The following is a 22721-nucleotide window of genomic DNA, read 5'->3' on the forward strand; positions in this document are numbered from 1 at the left end:
ATTGCAAGGTCCAGGCCTAGTACCTCTTCTGATGACTCGCAATGTGTGTGTGTGTTTGTGTGTGTGTTGAACTCTTGCCCTCATCTCTCCAGGAAGGAAGTCTGGCAGACCTGCCTTTGGCTTCACTCGACCACAGGACCTTTTGCCTCACTAGCACTGCAGTCTTTCTTCCCACCATCTGGTACAGTACTGCATAGTACAGTACACTACTGCATAGCACAGCCTAGCACGGTACTGTACTGCACAGCACAGTACTGCATAGCACAGCCTAGCACAGTCCAGTGCTAAGAGTTAGAGTTAGGGTTAGAGTTGAGGTTTTGTATGAAGTAGGATCTCTCATATCCCACTTTGACCTATTTCGTCCTCCTGGTGTAGATCCACTTGCTACCCAGGTGAATAATACATGTTGGTCACCATGGACAGCCTGTGTGTGCAGGGCCATGCACGCGATGTACTGTTGACCTACTGTACGCACGCAAGCATAGGACAGTCGGATGCATTTCTGCGACAGCGACTTTCTCAGTGTCAAGTTGCGTTCGCTCGAGGCAGACTCTCTCTTTCAGAGTGAGACGCCGTCCTTGAAGACACACACACACACACACACTTTCATTAACTGGTGAATAAAGCCATCTGCACTGAGCGGATCTTCCTATCAGTTTGTAAAATACTTATCTTTCCCCTCTGAACTGTTTGATTTAATGTGCTCTCTCTTGCTTTCTTGTCTCTCTTTCTCTCTCTTTTTCTGTCTCTCTCTCTTCCTCTCCCTTCTCTCCTACTTTCCTCTCCTCTCTCCTCTTTCTCCTCCTCTCCCCTCTTTCCTCTCACTTCTCTCTTTCCTCTCCCCTCTCTCCTCCTCTCCCCTCTCTCCTCTCCCCTCTCTCCTCCTCTCCCCTCTCTCCTCCTCTCCCCTATCTCCTCCTCTCCCCTATCTCCTCCTCCATTCCCCTCTCGCCTCCTTTTCTCTCTCTCCTCTCTCAGGGCCACCTCCACCCATCGGGGGCAGATAATCTTCAAGGACGCTCTGGCCCAGCAGCTCTGTGAGCAGGGAGGTGAGAAGAACACACACACACATCATCCATCTGTGACAAACACACACACACAATCTTTCCTGACACACACACATCATCCATTCCGGCACACACACAGACACACTCAGCACCCATACACACACCACGTCATTCATCCGGACACACACACAACTACGTGCACACACACCCCATTAAAACACAGCATACAGCTATACTCATGACCACGGGAACATTAATGAATTACTCCCAAGCAAACCATGATGCCAGACAAACTGTATATCTAGAAATGTTTGGGTCTCCTAGAGCACCAGTGTAATTAAAGATTATACTAAACTCAGCTATTTCTTACAGATTTATAGTTCAGTCCTGTCTCTTCTTACACTGTACTGCATTCCTGTGACAGCGCTAAGTAAATATTGACAGCACACTCCCAGAATGCATTTGGAGAGTTGATAATTGCTTGTTTACGAGTTCCAAAACTTTCTCATTCAAGCACGGCTAACAGATCACTCTGACACTTTGACAGAGAGTGGTAGCTCATTTAAAAACACAAATCTGTGTGCTGTTTCTGTTTTCAAAATACTCCATGAAACACTTCTTCATGGCTTGGAGCTTAAAGCCATCGCAAGTACCAGTGAGGCACAGGCTGGGCTGGGCTTGGAAGCCTCATTCAGCCCGGAGGAGAGGGAGAGGAACGGCGGGATGGGGGAGGACTGAAGGGATGATGGGTGCTGGCATCAGAGAGGCTGAAGAAACACACCAGCCAGTCACTCCAGTGAAGAGAAAAGATGGAGAGAGAGAGAGAGAGAGAGAGAGAGAGAGAGAGAGAGAGAGAGAGAGAGAGAGAGAGAGAGTGTGAGAGAGAGAGAGAGAGAGAGAGAGAGAGAGAGAGAGAGAGAGAGAGAGAGAGAGAGCCAAGATGGCTGTCCTCTATCTGTCTGCCTGGGGCCAGTCTCATCATCTCTACCACCAGCTCAGATTCACACACACACACACTCACACACTCACACACACATACACACACTCACACACACACTCAAGGTCGCCTGCCCTCCGAAACGATACGTCTGTTTGGCCCAGCAGTAGAGGCCTGGCTGCTTCTTGCCAATCCCCTGGCTTCACACACTCAGACACCCAGTGCTGATACCCAGAGGGCAGGCTGGGGAACAGAGATTGAGACCTTACCAGACCCGTGGAGCAGGGTAAGAGACAGAGAGAGAGAGAAGGAGAGAGGGGGTGAGATGGGGGAATGGGCTGAAGATGACACACGGAGTGAGGTACAGGAAACAAGATGGGAAGCGAGAACAGAGTGAGATGGAGAGGAGACAGGAGCGACAGGGACGATGGAGAGAGGAGGAAAGCGGAGGGAGACAGGGGCGGTAAATTGCTGGTCTCAGTAATAAGAGCTCCTGTCTCCAGCGAATGAGAGGTGGAGGGATGGAGAGAGAGAGGGAGAGACGGAGGGATGGGTGGAGGGTGTTTTCGAAAAAATTGAAGGTCATAAATTGTGGGCCAGGTGTCAGAGGGGGAAAGATCAAACAGAGTGAAATCAAACAGAGGCCACGTTATGGCCTCATTCCTGAGTGAGAGGGGCCTGTCTGTCCTGTCTGTCCTGTCTATCTGTCTGTCTGTCCTGTCTATCTGTCTGTCCTGTCTGTCTGTGTCTGTCTGTCTGTGCCTGTCTGTGTCTGTCTGTCTGTGCCTGTCTGTCTGTGCCTGTCTGTCCTGTCTGTCTGTCTGTCTGTCCTGTCTGTCTGTGCCTGTCTGTCTGTGCCTGTCTGTCTGTCTGTGCCTGTCTGTCTGTGCCTGTCTGTCTGTGTCTGTCTGTCTGTGCCTGTCTGTCTGTGTCTGTCTGTCTGTGCCTGTCTGTCTGTGCCTGTCTGTCTGTGTCTGTCTGTCCACGGAGGTCCTCTGTCAGCTGTCATTTCTTACATTCCGATTAGACTTCAGTATTCCCTTATTTCCGCTTGGGGTCCGTCTTCTGGTTGAGGCCTTTAGGGGGTGAAGCACAGCTCCTCCAGCCGGCTGGAACATGGTCCCTGACTCCACACTTACAGAGGGGCACATGGAGTACCAAGTCTTTCAGGGGAGGGAAGTTTCTTCAAATGCAAACGCATTCAAAAGAGGAAATCACAGATATCAAAGGGCTCAAGCCACTTCAGAAGTTCATGTGCTTAGACGCAGCTTTAAGGAGCCGGAGAAATTAAAGCCATCTAAAGCAGGGTTGTGATCCTTGATGGAAAGAAAGGGGTGGAAAGAGAGGGGGGAGGAGGGAGAGGCGGGAGACGGCAGAGAGGGAGCGAGACGGCTAACAACAGACCACTCTAGAAAGTGGGAATTGGGGCTGAAGCTTTTAAGAACAAATGGGAGGATTAGAGGACAGCAAAAGAGCCCTCTGCACCCAGCCCTAATAGAACCATAGCACTAGACTGGTGGAGAGAGACATAGAGAGAGACTGGGGGTGTGAGGCAGAGAGGGAGACTGGTGGAGAAAGACATAGAGGGAGACTGGAGGAGAGGGAGACAGGGGGAGAAAGACATAGAGGGAGACTGGAGGAGAGGGAGACTGGGGGAGGGAGGCAGAGAGGGAGACTGGAGGAGAGGGAGACTGGGGGAGAAAGACATAGAGGGAGACTTGAGGAGAGGGAGACAGGGGGAGAAAGACATAGAGGGAGACTGGAGGAGAGGGAGACAGGGGGAGGGAGGCAGATACTTGAGATGGGATGTTAAAGAGGATTGAAAAATAAATGTAGAAAGGACAAGAGGAGACAAACCTATCACTTTGGAAGCAGTAACTTGTTCTCTGTTCAGGTCAACGCGGGCAATGAGTGTTTCTCTGGTCAGGTCTACGCAGGAAGTGAGTGTTTCTCTTGTCAGGGCTACGCGGGAAGTGAGTGTTTCTCTGGTCAGGGCTACGCGGGCAGTGAGTGTTTCTCTGGTCAGGGCTACGCGGGCAGTGAGAGTAGACAGGTGTTTGTTTTCGAGTTTCCATGTGGCTGCCTCTGAAAGCCAGCTCAGACATAAGCTCAGGAGGAAAATGTGTGCGTGTATGTGTGTCAGCCATGTTTGTAAGAAGATCTGTCTGGCTGCTGGGGGAAGCCTGACCTCACACACACACACACACACACATTGCTCCTCCTGTCCTCCTGAAGAGGCTTTCTGCTGTGCCAGCAATCTTTCCTTTCCCCTCTCTCTCTCCCTGGCTCTCTCTCCCTCCTTCCCTCTAACTTCCCCTTGGTTAAGCTTTGATCTACACTCTGTTTACCCCATCACTTTTCCTCCAACCAGGAGAGACTCAAATCCCAGCACTTCACTCTTTTACATTCACTTAAGAGTCAGGATAATGAAAGACTATGATGGGTGGGCAGGTAGACAGGCAGGCAGGCAGGCGGGCAGGCAGGCAGAGGAACAGACAGACAGGCAGTGAGGCAGACACACACACCTATATATACTGTACAAAGCTTCTGAAAAATGACTTCTCCTCACACACTTGACATGAAGAGAAGGCCATAAAGAGGGCCATTGAGTCCCTGTGGATTGAGCCAGCTGCAGGGGGAACTAGGCCCTAGGCAGGGCCCGGAACGGCCTGGATGGAGTAGAGCTGTGTGTGTGTGGAGGGTGGGGGGGGGGGGGGGGGGTGGATGACACACAGGGCAGTCTATCAGCCCTATCTCCTGACAGGGTGGGCAGAAGTCCTTCTTCCTCCCTGGCTCTGCCAGTCTCTTTCATTTTCAGCGGGGGATAAATCCTGGGTTTATGGGCCGGGCAGAGTGCCGGGCAGCCCAGATGGATTATTAAAGGGAGGTATAACTCAGACAGGCCCACAGTTCCCCAAGGGACGGCTGATCACAGGGGGGCTGGGGCTGGGGCAGGGGGGCTGGGGGGGGGCGGCTAGCCAAACCCAGCCTCAACCTTCCACACGTATACAGGCAAGCCAGCTAGCAAGACATTCCTCATAGCCTTGGAACCTTGAGAGCACTCTCATCCAGTTCTCTCATTTTCTTTGCATCCCTCCCTCCCTCCCTTTATTTTGAGCCCTTCTCTTCTTGTGATCCGAGCCTTTCCTCGCCATCTCTCTCCCTCACCTCGCTCCTTTCCGCCTTGCCGTCACCGCGCGGCCATAGAGGGGTTGGTCTGCTCACTCCAGCCCATAATAATGTCTCTGCATCTGAGAGGTTGTTATGGTAATGGATCCTGAGGGAAATGACCTGCCCATCTCAGACTGATTTGCGAGGCCGGATTCGTCCGCGGGAGACTTGCAGAAGCTTTGATAGCCAATCATTGTGTTCCAAAATCGTCTTACTTTGCATGCGTCCAGTCACTCTCCCATTACACAGAGGAAACAATAAGTCACAAAGGGAAAACAACAAACCCAGAGTCACGCTCAGACCCCTCCCCTCTCCCCACTCCTCTCTCCTCACATGGGAGTGGGGTAATGATAGCTGTTGAAGCCCAAAGAAAAGGCCTCCTCCACAGGGCTAAGTGGACTGAAGTGGCCTTAGGCTGACCTTGGAGAGGTTCTTTCCCACCCCCCCCCCAACACAGCCCCTCTCTCCCTCTCCTTCTCTCTCTCCCCTTAGCTCTCCCCACTCTTCGGTCTCTCTTTCCCCCATTGTCTCTCTCTCTCTCTCTCTCTCTCTCTCTCTCTCTCTCTCTCTCTCTCTCTCTCTCTCTCTCTCTCTCTCTCTCTCTCTCTCTCCCTCCCTCCCTCCCTCCCTCCCCCCCAGGCCCACTCTCCACGGTGCTTGAGAATGGGAGCCGCGTGTTTGAAGTCGCTCCTCCGTCTAATTGGCCGTTGCAATTACTGACTCACCAGGACCCAGGATGTTGTTGTTTTTCCTGAGTGTGGCTGTGAGAAAGAAGGGGGGGGAGGGGGGGGGGAGGAGAGAGGTAGAGAGGAGTTGGGAGAGTGAGGGGGAGGAAGAGAGAAGGCGAGAGAGAGGGGGGGGGGAGACGCTGGATGGAAACAGAGAGATTAGGGCGAGGAGATAGAGAGAAGGGAAGAAGATTTAGGGTGAGTAGTTCCCTGCGCTCTTCATGGCCTGCAATCTGACAAAGCTTCTTCCCATTAAGTTTCTCCCTCTTTTCTCCATCCCTGTTCTACCTCCCCCCTCTCCTCCTACGCCTTTCCATTCTTCCCTGGCTCCCTAATTTGGGGTTCACAGTTGTGTGTGTGTGTTGGAGAGGAGGTTAGAGGTGGTGAATAAAAGCATGTGTGCCAACAGTTTGAGGATGTGTGTGTGTGTGTGTTTGTGTGTGTGTGTGTGTAAGTAAGCCCCTGGCCGGGGAGATACAAGCATTAGCAGAGATGAGTCCGTAATAGAGGAGGCGGTAATTGAAGTCTTTAAGAAAGTGAGAGGGGGATTAAGAAGAGTGAAATGAGCAGCCCTGTCTGCTCCTTCTGTGAGGAGGGGAGGATTGGAGAGAGGAGAGAGGAGGAAGGGGGTGGAGAGGGGAGAAAGGGGGTGGAGAGGGGAGGAGGGGGGTGGAGAGGGGAGGAGGGACAGAACTGGCAGAGAGAGGGAGAGGTCCTGACAGGCGGAGAGAGAGAGAGATATCGAGAGAAAGAGAGAGAGGGAGAAATGGAGGGATGGGATGAAGGAGGGCTTTTTTTAGGGGATTAGATCAGTGAAACGGAGGCCTTTCCCCGGCCAAACATAAACACACACAAGAACTTCAGAGGGATTTGTTTGTTGGAGAGTGACAAAGTGACAGAGTGATGTAGGGCAGTTTATAGAAAAGGTTTTAAGGAAGAAACCAGAAATGTATTATGGGTACGTTTAGTCTGTGTGTGTGTGCGTGCATCGCTTAGGTAAGTAACTCAAACACGTACCGACGACGCCCACTCGCTGCAACATTTGATCTCTAACGCAGTTTAATAAGATCTTTAATGAGGGGCAATGAGCAAGCTTGGGCTGGGATTGATAGATCGTTCCAAACATGTTTTGAATCAGTCGACATTTGGAGGATTAGGCTTGGAGAAAAGAGGCTCTTTGATCTACTTTTAATAGGCCTTCATTGCAGCCCCACGTTTCAGCCATGCAGCTCAGGACCCTCAAACGCAGTCACCTTCCCTCCCTCCCTCTCCCTATTTCAGTCTTTTTCTCTACTTCCCTCGCTCCCTCTTTCTCCTTCTCCTTCTCCCTCGCTCCCTCTCTTTCTCCTTTTCTCTCTCCCTCTCTTTTCCTCTCTCTCTCTTTGTCAGACCGAACACTAAGTCTCCAACTTTTGCTGTCAGCACTAACTTGGCCACACCAATCCCTCAACCCCCCTCTTCTCTGAATAGCAAATCCATTTTAAAAAGGCCCAAGCATTAGAATCCAGAGAGAGGAATGATCGCGGCTGTTTAAGGACGTGAAGCCGGAGGCTTGAAGCAAAAGTAGGAAACCATTTTCATAATCCCCCTCACCCCCTGACTTTTTTTAGATTCAGGTCTCATTATTTAGCAACCACCCCCCCCCCCCCTTACCGTCCTTTCTCAATACCCCCTCCACCCCCCCCCCCTTACCGTCCTTTCTCAATACCCCCTCCACCCCCCCCCCCTTACCGTCCTTTCTCAATACCCCCTCCACCCCCCCAGACACACACAGCAGATATGAGGAGTTTCTGTACGGGTTGAGAGTTGTGTGAAAATCTCCTGAAAGTTTCCAACCTTCAACTTTTTCGGCGGGTGGTGCAGGAGTGGGTGTTGAGTCGTGTGTTATCTTGGATTGGGGTTATCGGGCGGGCCGTCTCGTTCGGTCTGGAGGAGAATATAAGGGCAGATAATCCCTCGACTCAGACGAATCCGCTATGAAATAAGTCTCTTTCAAAGAAGAAGGAGCCCACACCCAGGCTTCCAGAGCAGTGGGGGGGGGGGTGCATCAGAGGATGTGGGGGTGACACAACTCAACTAACTACCATTATACATATGAGGTGGGGGACCATTAAAGAGCACCGATTTAAGAGTTTATTTTACTCTGTCATATCTCAGTCAGTATATCTTGTATTGGATATATGGCAAGTGCTTCCAACTAAAGCTTCTTAGCCTAGAAACTAATGCTGAAACTCTTAAACCATGAGAGATCATGCACCACACATCCACACACTGGGCACATCTAGGACAGGTTGTGAGTTGAACATGTCCTGCTTTGGGTTTACAGGAGTGAAGGGTCATTGGCTGGACACACACAAGTTGGCTCAGCTTAAAGTTGAATGAAGAGTGTGTCTAAGCATGCTTGGATTTACACACATAATCACACGCACACAATGAATGACTGTCACAGTTCAGGGCATATTCTTCCACATCTGACTGGATAGTACTCCCCTGTCTGTTTCAGCCCCCACTGAGTCCCCGTCGAGGCCCAGTCTTGGTGAGTGCTTTCATACTTGTTTTTACACCGATTGTATTAGAATTTTTTTTTACAGTAGAATCAATTTATATTTCAATTTTAAAGAGGTGAATTCAAAAACAACAAATTTGGTGGTGTCAAAATTTCAATATTAAGTATTCAATGCCTTTTAAAATTCACTGATTCACTTCCATACTTACATTGATTTGTGCGAATAAACACAAATGAACGCAAAGCGAAAAAGTTGCTTAATTCACTCAAGTATTTTGCTTTGCTTTCCGTTTGAACACAGCATAATGCTACAGTAACTGAGCCTCGATAATTAAAGCATCACATTGTATTGAATGTGTCTATGATCACGATTACTACTATACTGTGTTGGCATCTAACTTGTGTGTGCGTGTGTAGCTGAGATCCATGGTAACCACGCCGTGCTGCGTGATGACTTTGACTCAAACCTGCAAGGAGAACTGGACCCCAACATCTGGTAGGACACTGGTACCAGAAGACACCCTTCATTAAAGACATATTCTATGTAGTAGTAATTCAATTTTTGATGTTAATCTAACAGTTTCTCTCTCTCTTTCTCTCTCCCTTTATCTGCCTCTCCTTTTCCCCTCCCTCCCTCCCTCCCTCCCTCCCTCCCTCCCTCCCTCCCTCCCTCCCTCCCTCCCTCCCTCCCTCCCTCCCTCCCTCCCTCCCTCCCTCCCTCCCTCCCTCCTTCCATCCTTCCCTCCCTCCCTCCCTCCCTCCCTCCCTCCCTCCCTCCCTCCCTCCCTCCCTCCTTCCCTCCTTCCCTCCTTCCCTCCCTCCCTCCCTCAGGGCTGAGTGCAGTACCTGTGAGGTGGGGGAGCAGTGTGGGGTTCTGATGCATGGCCGTGCCGTGACCTTCTGTGAACCCTTTGGAGAGAGAGCCCTGGTAACTACAGGACCAACCCTGACCACAACCACAAACCCTCTGAGCCCTGTTGGAAACCGCTACATGACCTCAGTCACATTGACCACAACCACAGTCACAGGCAAACATAGAACCGAGTGTGCCCTAGACATACAGCTACACACACAGGGACACACATGCCGACACACACAGTCACACACACAGTCACCCATGTATACACACACACACACACACACGTACACGTCTCAGGCACACTTGCACACTCTTAATCAAGTAGAAACAGACAGTATTTTCTGTTACAAGAGATGAAAGCCTCGTAGCAACACTAACCTGTGTCCTTTCTCAGACCACCATGCCTCTGAACACCAGCACTGCCTCCATCCTTCAGTTTGCTCTGGGTACGTATCTACTTTACACATCACACACACACACACACACATTACACACACATCACACACATCACACGCATACATCATACACACATCATAGGGAGTGGAGGAGAGAGGGAGGGAGAGCTCTCTCCTTACGGCATTGCTGAGGCGCCAGGTGAATGACCCTTTATTCCATTAGTGACCTATGACCCAATATCCCACACACAAATACATACACACACATACATACACACACACACGTATCACCCAACCACACAAACAGTACACGATGCTCTCCTTGGCTAAGCCGATCACTTAGACTCCCACGCTGTCCATGCATTTGAGTGACTGGAGGGGGGTGGGCGTGAAGGGGGGCTCTGCCATTAGGTGCCCGCCGGCCCCCGGGGCACCAGTGGATCATTGCCACTGTGATGGAGGGGAAATTCGATTTATGGCGGCAAGAAAAACACACAAAAAAGCTGACACATTATTTTGCATTGGCCTCCGCCACCTCTCCCCGGGGGCTCAGAGCGGCGTTAATACACAGAGCTGTCGACTCATGAAGTACCAATGTAAACCCTTCTGTCTATGACTGTGTGTGTGAATGTGTGTGTGTTTGCACTTGTTTTGCTTAACTCGTGGGAATGCTTGTGTGTGTTTCACAGGTTCTGGCTCCTGTCGCTTTAGTTACGCAGACCCCAGCATCACCGTGTCGTTCAGCCTGAACAGCTCAGATGACTGGATCGTCCTGGAGAAGATAAGGTCTCTCTCTCTCTCTCTCTCTCTATCTCTCTCTCTCTCTCTCTCTCTCTCTCTCTCCCTGTCCCTCTCTTTCTCCCTCTCTCTCCCTCTCTCTCTCTCTCTCTCTCTCTTTCTCTCTCTCTTCCTTCTCACGCACGCACATCCCTCCATCTGTCGCAAACACCCTGTCTTCTCTCGTTTCTTTTTTTTTACCTCTTTCACACCTCCCCCTCTCAATTTGTCAACCCTTTCCTGTTTTCCTGACTGTAATCTCTTCTTCTCTCTCTCTCTCTTTTGGTCTTTCTCTATTCACTTTTTCTCTCTTTCTCTCTCACACTTTTCCTCGACCAAGCTGAGATCGAGCTTATAATGTCTTGTCATTATCCCCAGCGGTTTGCTAATTGCGTGTGATGATTTCACGTACAGAATCCTAACCCTTGGATTGCGTCCACCTCTTCTCCCCCACCTCCCCCTCCTCCTCCCCTTCTCCCTATTGCCCCTCCTCCTCCCCTTCTCCCTCCTCCCCTTCCCCCTCCTCCTCCCCTTCTCCCTCCTCCCCTCCTCCCTGCTCCCCCCCTCCCCCTCATTCCTCGTTCCCCTCCTGCAGAGCTCCGACTAACAGCAGTACGGTGGTCCACCTCCTGCCCCTGCCGGTCCCGTCCAGAGGGGAGGGGGTGCGCCTGCGCTGGTCCCAGGAGCCCCCCCAGGGCCCAGAGGGCTACGAGTCCTGCTGGGGCCTCGACAACATCCTGCTGGTCAACGCTGCTCACAGACCCCCACTCATGGAAGACAACCTGGACCCCCCAAACACTGCCAACTGGCTCTTCTTCCCTGGAGCCACTGTGAAGGTATGAGGCCATATTTATATGTTAGTTTCTCTATTTATGTATGTGTGTGTGTGTGTGAGGGGGGAGGTCCTTAAGGTGGTGTTGGCCGTGGTTATTTGACTGTGTTTTGTGATTTGCCAGCATGCCTGTCAGTCAGAGGGCAATGCTCTGTATTTCCATGGCGGCGAGGGGGTGGTCCATACCTTCGCCACCACCAGAGACATCGACCTGCACCGTGAGGAGGGACGGAGCTACTGGGAGGAAGACTTTGAGAGCCCTCCCTCCAAGTAAGTGCCTAGGGTATTCATTATCATTATTAATGTCTTTCATCTTAACCATTGCTGAAATCCAATCCATATGAGCAATGTTTTCAGGACCGGGAAGTCAGTCAGTAGATTTCTATTGATTTCCATAGTAACCGGGGGGGGGAATAATCAGCTGCTAGGCGACCAGTGGACCTGCGTCAGGGTAAAGCTGTCACTTGTCATATGTCAGGTGATGCGTCATGTGACACCTACGGAGAACTGGCACAGGTGGTGAATGCCACCGCTTTCCACGGCTACAGAGATGTCACTCCATCTGTTCAACTGGGAGCACGTCACACACACACACACCTATACTGTTAAGAAGTGCAGCAATTGCATGGGATAATATCTGGCTGTCCAGACGTAACAACTTCGTAAATCTGTCTGTAATGGTCGAATCAAGCTGTTTTATTTCAGATCCGGTAGATAGAAGCTGGCTACTACTCGTTGTGCTAATGAACACAACGTATGAGTGTAAATGTGCTGTTAAGTGCTTACTTGGTATGACAGCATTTGTGGAAATGAGGTGCTAATGGAACCCAACACACCTTTTCTCCCTCCCTCCCTCCCTCCCTCCCTCCCTCCCTCCCTCCCTCCCTCCCTCCCTCCCTCCCTCCCTCCCTCCCTCCCTCCCTCCCTCCCTCCCTCCCTCCCTCCCTCCCTCCCTCCCTACCTCCCTCCCTCCCTCCATCCCCCCCTCCCTCCCTCCTTCCCTCCCTCCCTCCCTCCCTCCCTCTCTTGCCCTCTATCTCTCCCTCCCTCCCTCCCTCTTACTCTATTCTTCTCTCCCCCCTCTTCCCTCTGTGTAGCTGGGACATTGAGGGGGCTGTGTATGGTACTCAGTGTGGCGAGGTCGAGTCTGGCTCCGCCCTGGTTATGGAGGGGGAGGGGCAGAGGAAGGTGTGCACCCCCTATCTGGACACAACCTCCTTCGGCAACCTGAGATTCTACTTCACCATGGGTACCAGCTCCATCTCACACACAGTACCCTAACCCTCTCACACACAGCACCCTAACCCTCTCACACACAGCACCCTAACCCTCTCACACACAGCACCCTAACCCTCTCACACACAGCACCCTGACCCTCTCACACACAGCACCCTAACCCTCTCACACACAGCACCCTGACCCTCTCACACACAGCACCCTAAACACAAAACTTAACTCACCACGTCAAAGGACAGTTTTGTCTCTTGTTTTGACAGTTGAGCGATGTGTCTGTGTTTCATCAGGAGGCACAGGGTGTGACCCTGGGGAGTCCCACGAGAATGATGTCATCCTGTTTGGGAGGTCTGAGGGCAGGAGGGAGCGCGTCATACTGGACACCCTGCCCTACTCCTCCTACAGGGTACGACCAGGTCACATGTTCCTGTGATGTACTGGAGGTCCGCCTCACCTTCCAAGCCTCTGTGTGTCTGCTCACAGTATTTACTGTCTCATCCTCTGCTCCTTCCTTACTTTCCCTACATTTCCCTACCTCCTCCTCTTTCTTCTCTCCTATCCTCTCTCTTCTCCCCTCCTCCTCTCTCTTCTCCCCTCCTCCTCTCCCTCCCCTCCTCCTCCTCTCTCTTCTCTCCTCTCTCTTCTCCACCTCTCTTGTGCCCTCCTCTCTCCTCCTCCTCCTCCTCCTCCTCCTCCTCCTCCTCCACCTCCACCTCCTCCTCCTCCTCCTCCTCCTCCTCCTCCTCCTCCTCCTCCTCCTCCTCCTCCTCCTCCTCCTCCTCCTCCTCCTCCTCCTCCTCCTCCTCTCCAGACTCCAGGCGTCGTGTCAGTGGCGCTGCCCACCGAGCTGCAGACTCCGGTCACCCAGTTCTGCCTGGAGCAGCGTGTCCACGGCGGTGCCAAGCGCCACGTGTGGGCCCTGGACTTTATGCAGCTGCTGCCCGTGCTGCCTGGCACGCACACGCACGTGGCCCAGTTCTCCATCAACCTGGGCTGCGGCTCCTACCAGCCCGCCAACAGGTAGGCCTCTCTTCAGCACTCCACTGTGCCTTGAATATTGCTTGCTTGAAGTGGAGTCTGGAGCTCCCGTGTCCGATGACTGTCTTTAAACAGCCCTGATGATGTTGGTTAGGGTGATTGGAATGTACGTAGTGCAGGCGGGGAAACTGAAAGCAGTACAAGGTGTTATTAAGGTTTAGGTAACCACGGTGTTTTAAAGACTCGTGCGGTCTCTCTCCGTGCTAGCGTCAACCTGGAGTTCTCCACCAATCACGGGCGCTCCTGGTCTCTGCTCCACACCGAGTGCCTCCCAGAGCTGTGCGCTGGACCCCACCTGGCCCACAGCACAATCTACTCCTCAGACAACTACAGCGGGTGTGTGTGTGCGTGTGTGTGTGTGCGTGTGTGTGTGTGTGTGTGTGTGTGTGTGTGTGTGTTTGTATGTGTGTGTGTGTCAGTAAGTCTGTGTCAGTAAATCTGCCTACCCTCAGGGATTTTTTTACTGTATTATTTAAATAGTTTGTGCGTGTGAGTGTGTGTCTAAGCCAGTCTGTGTGTGTGTGTGTGTGTGTTTAAGCCAGTCTGTGTGTTTAGCCATCTGTGTGTGTGTGTGTGTGTCTAAGCCAGTCTGTGTGTGTGTGTTTGAGTGTCTAAGCCAGTCTGTGTGTGTGTGTGAGTGTGTGTCTAAGCCAGTCTGTGTGTGTGTGAGTGTGTGTCTAAGCCAGTCTGTGTGTGTGTGTGTGTGTGTGTGTGAGTGTGTGTCTAAGCCAGTCTGTGTGTGTGAGTGTGTGTGTCTAAGCCAGTCTGTGTGTGTGTGAGTGTGTGTCTAATCCAGTCTGTGTGTGTGAGTGTGTGTGTCTAAGCCAGTCTGTGTGTGTGTGAGTGTGTGTCTAAGCCAGTCTGTATGTGTGAGTGTGTGTGTCTAAGCCAGTCTGTGTGTGTGAGTGTGTGTGTCTAAGCCAGTCTGTGTGTGTACCTGTCTGTGTGTGTAGTTGGACCAGGATCTCCATCCCCCTGCCCAACGCAGCCCTGACAGAGACCACCCAGTTCCGCTGGAGACAGTCAGGCATGGGCACAGGCAACATGTGGGCGATAGACAACGGTTAGAACCACTCACACAACCGCCTGTAGGACTTCCATGACTAGACTCATCCCCTGTGCGCTGCTGTTAACGTGTGTGTGTGTTTCCTCCAGTGTACATCGGGCCGTCCTGCCTGCGTTTCTGCTCCGGAAGAGGACACTGTTCTCGCACCGGCTGCAAGTAAGAAACCACAGCGCCCTCACTGTTTACTCTGACCATCGCTGGAGCTCTGTGATGGAGAGCCACCACTCTCTCCCTCTCTCTCTCTCCCTTTCTCTCTGTCTCTCTCCCCCTCTCTCTCCCTCTCTCTCCCCCTCCCTCCCACAGATGTGACCCCGGGTTCAGCGGGCCGGCGTGTGAGCTGGCATCCCAGACCTTCCCGGCCTTCCTGTCTGAGGGCTTCTCCAGCCCCCGCCTCTCGTCCTATCACAGCTTCTCCTCGCTGCGCGGCGCCGAGGTCAGCTTCGGCTGTGGCGTGCTGGCCAGCGGCAAGGCCCTGGTGTTCAACAGAGACAGCAGACGCCATCTTGTCACCGCTCCTCTGGACAGCTCCCAGGCCAGGTATGGAGACGGAACGCTCCGGGGCAATGTGGAGCACACACACCTACACACTCACACACACACATCCATCACCCACCCTCCCCTGCACACACACCTCTCCTTCCTGGCTGACTGTGAGTTTGTCTACCCTCTTCCCTTCATCTCTGTCCTCTACTTGTCTGGCCCTCATCATCTCCAACATTCCTCTCTCACTCACACTCTCTCCCCCTCTGTCTCTCTCTATCTGTCTTCATCTCTCCCTCTCTTTGTCTCCCCCCCCCCCCTCTCTCTCAGGTATCTCCAGTTCACGCTGAGGCTGGGCAGTCGCAGCATCCTGAGCTCCTGCCCCGCCCCTGACCAGGCGGGGGAGGGCGTCCTGCTGCACTACTCCTCAGACAACGGCATCACCTGGACACTGCTGCAGCACTATGCCTACCAGGGCTTCCACGAGCCCAGGTAGCAATCACCGTGTGTGTGTGTGTGAGAGAGAGAGAGAGAGAGGGAGAGAGGGAGAGAGGGAGGGAGGGAGGGAGGGAGGGAGGGAGGGAGGGAGGGAGGGAGGGAGGGAGGGAGGGAGGGAGGGAGGGAGAGAGAGAGAGAGAGAGAGAGAGAGAGAGAGAGAGAGAGAGAGAAGTAGTGAGTGTGCATGCATTTATGTGTGTGTGTTTGTGTTTAAAGCACAGAGAGGCCATTAAGCCATTAACACACATTTCCTTGCTTAATGGTGGGCTGGTGGACAGGGAGAGGAGGAACCTGCAGGGAGCCATTGAGTCAGTTAGTGCTGTCTCAGTGTGTAATGAAGACAAAGTAACCAGCACACACACACACTCCCAGAGCGGGCTGCCTGGAGAGCTCTCACACACACACATTCACACACACACACACACACATTTACACACACAAACACACCTGGAGAGTTCATCATCAGCCCAGACAGGGCCATGTGTCAGGATGTAACACTGCTACCTTAATGTGTGTGTGTGTTATGTTTGCATGTGTCTTTATTAGTGTGTGTGTGTTGACGAGAGGCCACTGAGTACATGTAGCCTGTGGATGTGTGAACCATGGAGCAGCATTCCTAGCCTGAGTCAGAACCCAGACAGTATGACTCACTCCGGCTGGACAGCTTGGCTCTGCAGAAGGCACACTGATAACACATCACACTCCTTCTCTGTCCTCCCTCCCTCCCGCTCACTTTTATCTCTCCTCTCATCCCTCCCTCCCTCACTCTCTCTCTCTCTCTCTCTCTCTCTCTCTCTCTCTCTCTCTCTCTCTCTCTCTCTCTCCACTCATCCCTCACTCTCTCTCTCCACTCATCTTCCCGCACTCTTTCCTTTCCTCGAACCTTTGTCCCTTCCAATCCCTTTCCTCTCTCTCCATCCCTCCACCTCTCCTCTCCATCCCTCTCCCTCCCTGCCTCCACCCATCCCTTCCCCTCTCTCCATCCCTCTTCCTCCCTGCCTCCACCCATCCCTTCCCCTCTCTCCATCCCCCTCCCTCCACCCATCCCTTCCCCTCTCTCCATCCCCCTCCCTCCACCCATCCCTTCCCCTCTCTCCATCCCCCTCCCTCCACCCATCCCTTCCCCTCTCTCCATCCCTCTCTCCTCTCCCAGGATTGTGTCTGTGGAGCTTCCCCCTGGAGCCCGTAAGTTTGGGGTTCAGTTCCGCTGGTGGCAGCCGTACCACTCGGGGCGCGGGCTGGACGTGTGGGCGCTGGACGAGATCACCATGACCTCAGTCCTGTTCAACACCATCAGCCTGGACTTCAGCAACGTTCTGGACGTCACCCAGAGTCTGGGCTTCTACCTGGGCCACGTGCAGCCCTACTGCCAGCACGACTGGACCCTCAGGTACCCTCACACAGCCTCAACCGAGCACCACTCACACACTGGAGGGTTTGGACTGATTGGTGATAGGTTAAGATTAGTGGTTCTCAACCCTGGTCCTCAGGGACCCCCTGTCCTGCATGTTTTAGATGTGTCTTGCCTCCAACACACCTGATTCAAATGCATGTTCATTACCAGGCTTCTACAGGGCAGGATAACGACCCATTTATTTGAATCAGGTGTGTTGGAGCAGGGAAACATCTCAAACATGCAGGGCCGGGGTCCCTGGGGACCAGGATTGAGAACCACTGGTTTAGATGATTTACTCCAGGTTTAGATAAGCTGCTTGGAAACTGACAAGAGGAGCAGGGCCACAGAATTCCAGTGTGCCTGTCATCGTTACGGATGGCAAAAATACACACGAAACACGTAGCATAAAAAAAGTTTGCTTAAATGACCCGACAGGTGCATAGCATAGGTCTGCTCTCTGTATGTTGCTGCATCATCGGTGTCTGTCGATCCTGCAGTTTCACCCAGTCGGGGTCAGTTGGTACATAACGTCTCCCCCTGTGTGTTGCAGCTTCTCTGGGGAGCCAAGCCCTGGGTCCAGCCTGCGCTACGTGGAGACCCAGTCCATGCAGATTGGCGCGTCATACAGCCTCCAGTTCTCATTGGTCATGGGCTGCGGACGAGAGCCTTCCCCCCACATTGACACGCAGGTCCGGCTGGAGTTCTCCACCAATCACGGGCTCACCTGGCATCTGGTCAAGGAGGTAAGGGGGGTGGATGGGAAAGGGAGGTCTTTTTGAATCATTTGGTTGCTGAAATGGACTGCCCTTTTCAGCAGGAGTTTGTAGTGTCATTGGTTATGAGTTGGAGAAAGCTTTGTAAGTCCCCCTGGATAGTAGCAATGAAATACATCATTTATTTATGAACATGAATATTGATCTTTCCATTATAGCATCAGTAATAATGTCTAAATAATGAGTCTTTAAATGTGTTACTTGGTCTCCTGCGGCATGAAGAATTACAGTAATTACTTCTTATCATCAAAACACATGAATAGTTGAATCAGCAGGCATATTATCATCTAACGATTCAACAAAGACTTTCCATGCTTCCAACGGGACCATAAATATTCCAAGTTGTCAAGTAACCCCATGATTTTTTGATCGTCTTTGGAACTGAATAAGACTTAATGAGTCTTCCCCAAGCACCACAACCACATGGATCCTGGCTTCAACAAGTGCGGTAGACCCGCAGCAGAGATGCCCACCTGCCTGCTTTTGGTTCAACCCCCCCATTCACCCATCATCCATGTCAGTCTCAGTAGATGTCAATCAAGCAGAGTGGACACTGGAGCTGTCCAACGGCTTCTGTTGACTGCATGGGGTGGAGCGGAACGCCCTGTCTGACTGTGTGTGTGTGGGGGGGGGGGGGGGGCATGGTCATAGTGAGTCCCTGTGTCCTGTGTGGATGCTGTGTGGACGCTGTGTGACCTTTGACCCTGTGTCCTGTGTGGACGCTGTGTGGACGCTGTGTGACCTTTGACCCTGTGTCCTGTGTGGACGCTGTGTGGACGCTGTGTGACCTTTGACCCTGTGTCCTGTGTGGACGCTGTGTGGACGCTGTGTGACCTTTGACCCTGTGTCCTGTGTGGACGCTGTGTGGACGCTGTGTGACCTTTGACCCTGTGTCCTGTGTGGACGCTGTGTGGACGCTGTGTGACCTTTGACCCTGTGTCCTGTGTGGACGCTGTGTGGACGCTGTGTGACCTTTGACCCTGTGTCCTGTGTGGACGCTGTGTGGACGCTGTGTGACCTTTGACCCTGTGTCCTGTGTGGACGCTGTGTGGATGCTGTGTGACCTTTGACCCTGTGTCCTGCCCGTCCCAGGCCTGTCTGCCAGGCATGCCGAGCTGCTCAGAGTTCACCCCGCCCAGCGTCTACCACCCGTCTGAGTTCAGAGACTGGAGACGCATCACCCTGCCCCTGCCCCACAAGACATGGTGAGGAACACACACACACTGTATACACACACACACACACACATATATATACACACAGACTGTATAAATACAAAGTCATATACACACACAATCACACACACGCACATTCTTTGTAAAAAATCAAGCATGTGTTCATATGAACAGGAATTATGCGATCACACACACGCTCAAATAGTCAATCTTCCCAGCTGCCTCCCCCCCACTCCCCAAGGACACTGTGACCTCCAGCCCCGGCTCTGTCCCCAGGCTCCTAAGTGAAGGTGTCCTGCTCTCATTCTCCTCCATCACCAGGAGGGCAGGGGGGGGGGGGCAGGGGGGGCGGGGGGGGGGGGGGGGGCAGGGCTGTAATGGAGATGGAGGATTCCAGACCAGGCCTGTATGGTCAGGTGCAGCTGGGGGTCGATGTAGGTCACTGGAGCGGTGTCCTCCCCCAACACCCACACACACACACACACACACACACACACACACACACACACACACACACACCCACACACACACACACACACACACACACACACACACACACCCACACACACACACACACACCCACACACACACACACACCCACACACACACACACACACACACACACAGCACCATATACTTGACTGTCTGGGCCGCATCATCCATCAGGAGCCCCACATGCTGCGGCATGCACTAAAACACACATGAGCATGCACACACACACACACACACACTAGGTTGTAGATGATGGAGCACTGAATGACCCTCACCAGAGCATGATGTGTATGAATCATTGATCTCATATCAGGCAGAGTTAAAAGCATCAATGTGATGATCAAATATTGATCTGGGTCAGGCATGCAGTAATCTCTCCTCTTTCCATTCAAGTAACCTCTTCAAATTCCTTTGTTCTCTGTCTCGCATTCTCTTATATGTGTGTGTTCAGGTCAAGTGCCACCAGGTTCCGGTGGATCCAGAACTACTATGGGGAGCAGGATGAATGGGCTCTGGATGACATCTACATAGGACAGCAGTGTCCCCACATGTGTCACGGACACGGCTGGTGCGACCACGGACACTGCAGGTCAGTAATCACACACACACACACATACACACATATACACTCACCCACACTCAACAAACCGTCTCTTTTTTCTTCTTAGGTGTGACGAGGGCTTCTCTGGAACAGACTGCCAGCCCTCCTCCCCTCTGTCCTCCAGCGTCCTGTCGGACTTCGAGTCCCAGGATGCACTGCTGGCCGCATGGCAGGAAGTGATAGGTGGAGAGGTGGTGACCCCTGACATGGGCTGTGGGGTGGTCTCCTCCGGGTCCTCTCTGTACTTCAGCAAGGTATAAAATATAACATCACACAGACACATTGGAGTCATTAGTGTGCGTGTGTGATGCTTGCGTGTACTTACATGTGTGTGTGTGTGTGTGTGTGTGCGCGTGTGTGATGCTTGCGTATACTTGCGTGTGTGTGTGTGCGTGTGCGCCAGGCTGGACTAAGGCAGCTTGTGAGCTGGGACCTGGACACAGAGTGGGCGGAGTTTGTGCAGTTCTACCTGCGCGTGGGCGGGGACTGGGCGGAGTGTAACCATGCCGACAGCAGGGAGGAGGGCGTGCTGCTCCAGTACAGCAACGACGGCGGCATCAGCTGGGGCCTCATCGCCGAGATGTACTTCACTGACTTCACCAAGCCCCGGTGAGGCCACGCCCACACATCCTCCTCACACCACCACACCTTCACAGGAACCAGCCCAGTCCAGCCCAGGCTCAACCATGGAGGGGGGAGGGGGAGGGGTAACCAGCACCTGAACTAAGGGAAAGGGGGGGAACCAGTGTTACCTGCCATCCACCCTGGAGACCCTCCTCCCCCCCAGTCTCACACACTGAGACACACACACTCTTCTTGCCTCGTTTGTCCTTCTGAATACAGTTCTGAGTTCTAACCTCACCCCCCCCCCCCCCCCACCTCAGGTTTGTCCACTACGAGCTCCCGCTGGCCTCCAAGACCCCGTCCACACGCTTCCGCTGGTGGCAGCCCCTCCACTCGGGCGAGGGCTACGACCAGTGGGCCATCGACGACGTCATCATCCTGTCCGAGCGGGAGAAGCACATCATCCCCATGGCTAACCCCACCCTCCCCCAGGTCAGAGATAACCCCACCCTCCCCCAGGTCAGAGATAACCCCACCCTCCCCCAGGTCAGAGATAACCCCACCCTCCCCCAGGTCAGAGATAACCCCACCCTCCCCCAGGTCAGAGATAACCCCACCCTCCCCCAGGTCAGAGTCTGACTGGAGGATCTCACAGCTAAGAGCCCAGGGCAAAGCCATCCCATAATGATAGATGCATAACTGCTAACTCTGGTCTGGAAGCAGACTAGTCATCTGTAATTGCGGTAGACTGTATTCAGCAGATGTCAATGTGTTGATTTAACAGCAGGAGTGTTCCCGATGATAAGAGGGGATCTATGTGAACACTCAAGGTGTCAAATGAACCCTCACGGTGCTAAAACAACAGCACTGTCCTCCTCTTGTTCAACGAGTAACCAGACGTTCTCCCCCCCTCCCACGTGCAGAACTTCTATGAGAAGCCGGCGTTCGACTACCCCCTGAACCAGATGAGCGTGTGGCTCATGCTGGGGAACGAGGGCATGGACCGCGAGAGCAACAACAGCTTCTGCGCCCCCACGCCCTCCGCCATGGTGTTCGGCCGCTCCGACGGGGACCGGGTGGCGGTGACCAGAGACCTGGCGCTGCGCGCCGGCTACACCCTGCAGTTCAAGGTAGCGCCACCGGGGAGAGGACACACCCCAGCCACTGCTGACGCTTCAGAGATGGAGGAACCGACCACTCATGTCAACTCCTCCGATGAATTATGTTTATTCATGATGCCTGTACTGTAAAGTTGTGTTAAGGACATTTGGAATGGAGGCATTACTGTTACCTTGCGGTGCTGGATACTAACATCCCCAAACTCCTACTTAACTCCTTAATAATCCGTTGACTTTATTTTCCCTGCTCTCACTGATTCTCCCTCGTCCCCTCTCATGGCCCCGCCCCCTCCTCCAGCTCAACATCGGCTGCGAGGCCCAGTTCAGCGGGGCGGCCCCGGTCATGCTGCAGTTCTCCCATGACGCCGGGCGCTCCTGGGCCCTGGTGCGCGAGGGCTGCTACCCCGGGTCCCCCGGTCGGGGGGGCTGCGAGGGCAGCGGGCGGGAGCTCAGGGGCCCCACCGTCTACCACACCGGAGACTACGAGCAGTGGACCAGGGTCACCGTGGTGATACCGCGCAGCGTGTCCGCCAGGTAGGCTGGCCGGCCGCTCACACGTCACACGCTTGTCACTTGGATCTATTCACACAAAGTCTGATTAGTGAGAGTAGGTTGAGCTCAAAGGAGTCAGTATTTATATATATATATATATATTATTGTAATTAATCATCCAATTAGCAGTTGCAACTGTGAATGGGTTTTTCCCACGTATTGCACACGTTTTTAAATGCTTACCAGAGTCCTATAAGGTTTGACTCCTTGAATAACCTTTGACCTCCGTCTGTCTTGCCCTCCCCCAGTAAGACGCGGTTCCGCTGGTACCAGGAGAGCAGCGTGTACCGCGACGCCCCGCCCTTCGCCCTGGACGGGGTGTACATCTCAGAGCCCTGCCCCAACCACTGTGGAGGACACGGAGACTGCATCTCTGGAGTCTGCTTCTGCGACATGGGCTACACAGGTACACACACACACAAATACACACCTACACACACATAGGTTTACACACAAATACACACCCACACACTTACACACAAAAGGTGAGGGGGAGCAGAAAGAAGGAGGAAGAGAAAGGCTA

General features: G+C 53.0%; 1 protein-coding gene across 1 annotated transcript in view; it reads left to right on the top strand.

Annotated features, from left to right (window-relative positions):
- reln (reelin) overlaps nucleotides 1–22721 on the top strand; it is a 70447-nt gene that overhangs the window by 29471 nt on the left and 18255 nt on the right. Inside the window, exons 5-30 of the mRNA XM_084671879.1 lie at nucleotides 979–1049; nucleotides 8347–8379; nucleotides 8767–8845; nucleotides 9181–9277; nucleotides 9603–9654; nucleotides 10293–10389; nucleotides 10976–11216; nucleotides 11337–11482; nucleotides 12310–12461; nucleotides 12736–12851; nucleotides 13257–13465; nucleotides 13691–13819; nucleotides 14437–14546; nucleotides 14639–14705; nucleotides 14853–15086; nucleotides 15360–15521; nucleotides 16681–16917; nucleotides 17474–17666; nucleotides 18789–18901; nucleotides 19815–19952; nucleotides 20032–20218; nucleotides 20368–20573; nucleotides 20849–21020; nucleotides 21452–21658; nucleotides 21945–22180; nucleotides 22447–22604. Of these exons, the coding sequence (XP_084528005.1) occupies nucleotides 979–1049; nucleotides 8347–8379; nucleotides 8767–8845; nucleotides 9181–9277; nucleotides 9603–9654; nucleotides 10293–10389; nucleotides 10976–11216; nucleotides 11337–11482; nucleotides 12310–12461; nucleotides 12736–12851; nucleotides 13257–13465; nucleotides 13691–13819; nucleotides 14437–14546; nucleotides 14639–14705; nucleotides 14853–15086; nucleotides 15360–15521; nucleotides 16681–16917; nucleotides 17474–17666; nucleotides 18789–18901; nucleotides 19815–19952; nucleotides 20032–20218; nucleotides 20368–20573; nucleotides 20849–21020; nucleotides 21452–21658; nucleotides 21945–22180; nucleotides 22447–22604 (3842 nt within the window). The remainder of the gene's footprint in view (nucleotides 1–978; nucleotides 1050–8346; nucleotides 8380–8766; nucleotides 8846–9180; nucleotides 9278–9602; nucleotides 9655–10292; nucleotides 10390–10975; nucleotides 11217–11336; nucleotides 11483–12309; nucleotides 12462–12735; nucleotides 12852–13256; nucleotides 13466–13690; nucleotides 13820–14436; nucleotides 14547–14638; nucleotides 14706–14852; nucleotides 15087–15359; nucleotides 15522–16680; nucleotides 16918–17473; nucleotides 17667–18788; nucleotides 18902–19814; nucleotides 19953–20031; nucleotides 20219–20367; nucleotides 20574–20848; nucleotides 21021–21451; nucleotides 21659–21944; nucleotides 22181–22446; nucleotides 22605–22721) is intronic.

The sequence above is a fragment of the Hypomesus nipponensis genome, chromosome 14, assembly GCF_054491055.1.
Source record: "Hypomesus nipponensis isolate SF chromosome 14, ASM5449105v1, whole genome shotgun sequence".
NCBI classification, from domain to species: Eukaryota; Metazoa; Chordata; class Actinopteri; order Osmeriformes; family Osmeridae; genus Hypomesus; species Hypomesus nipponensis.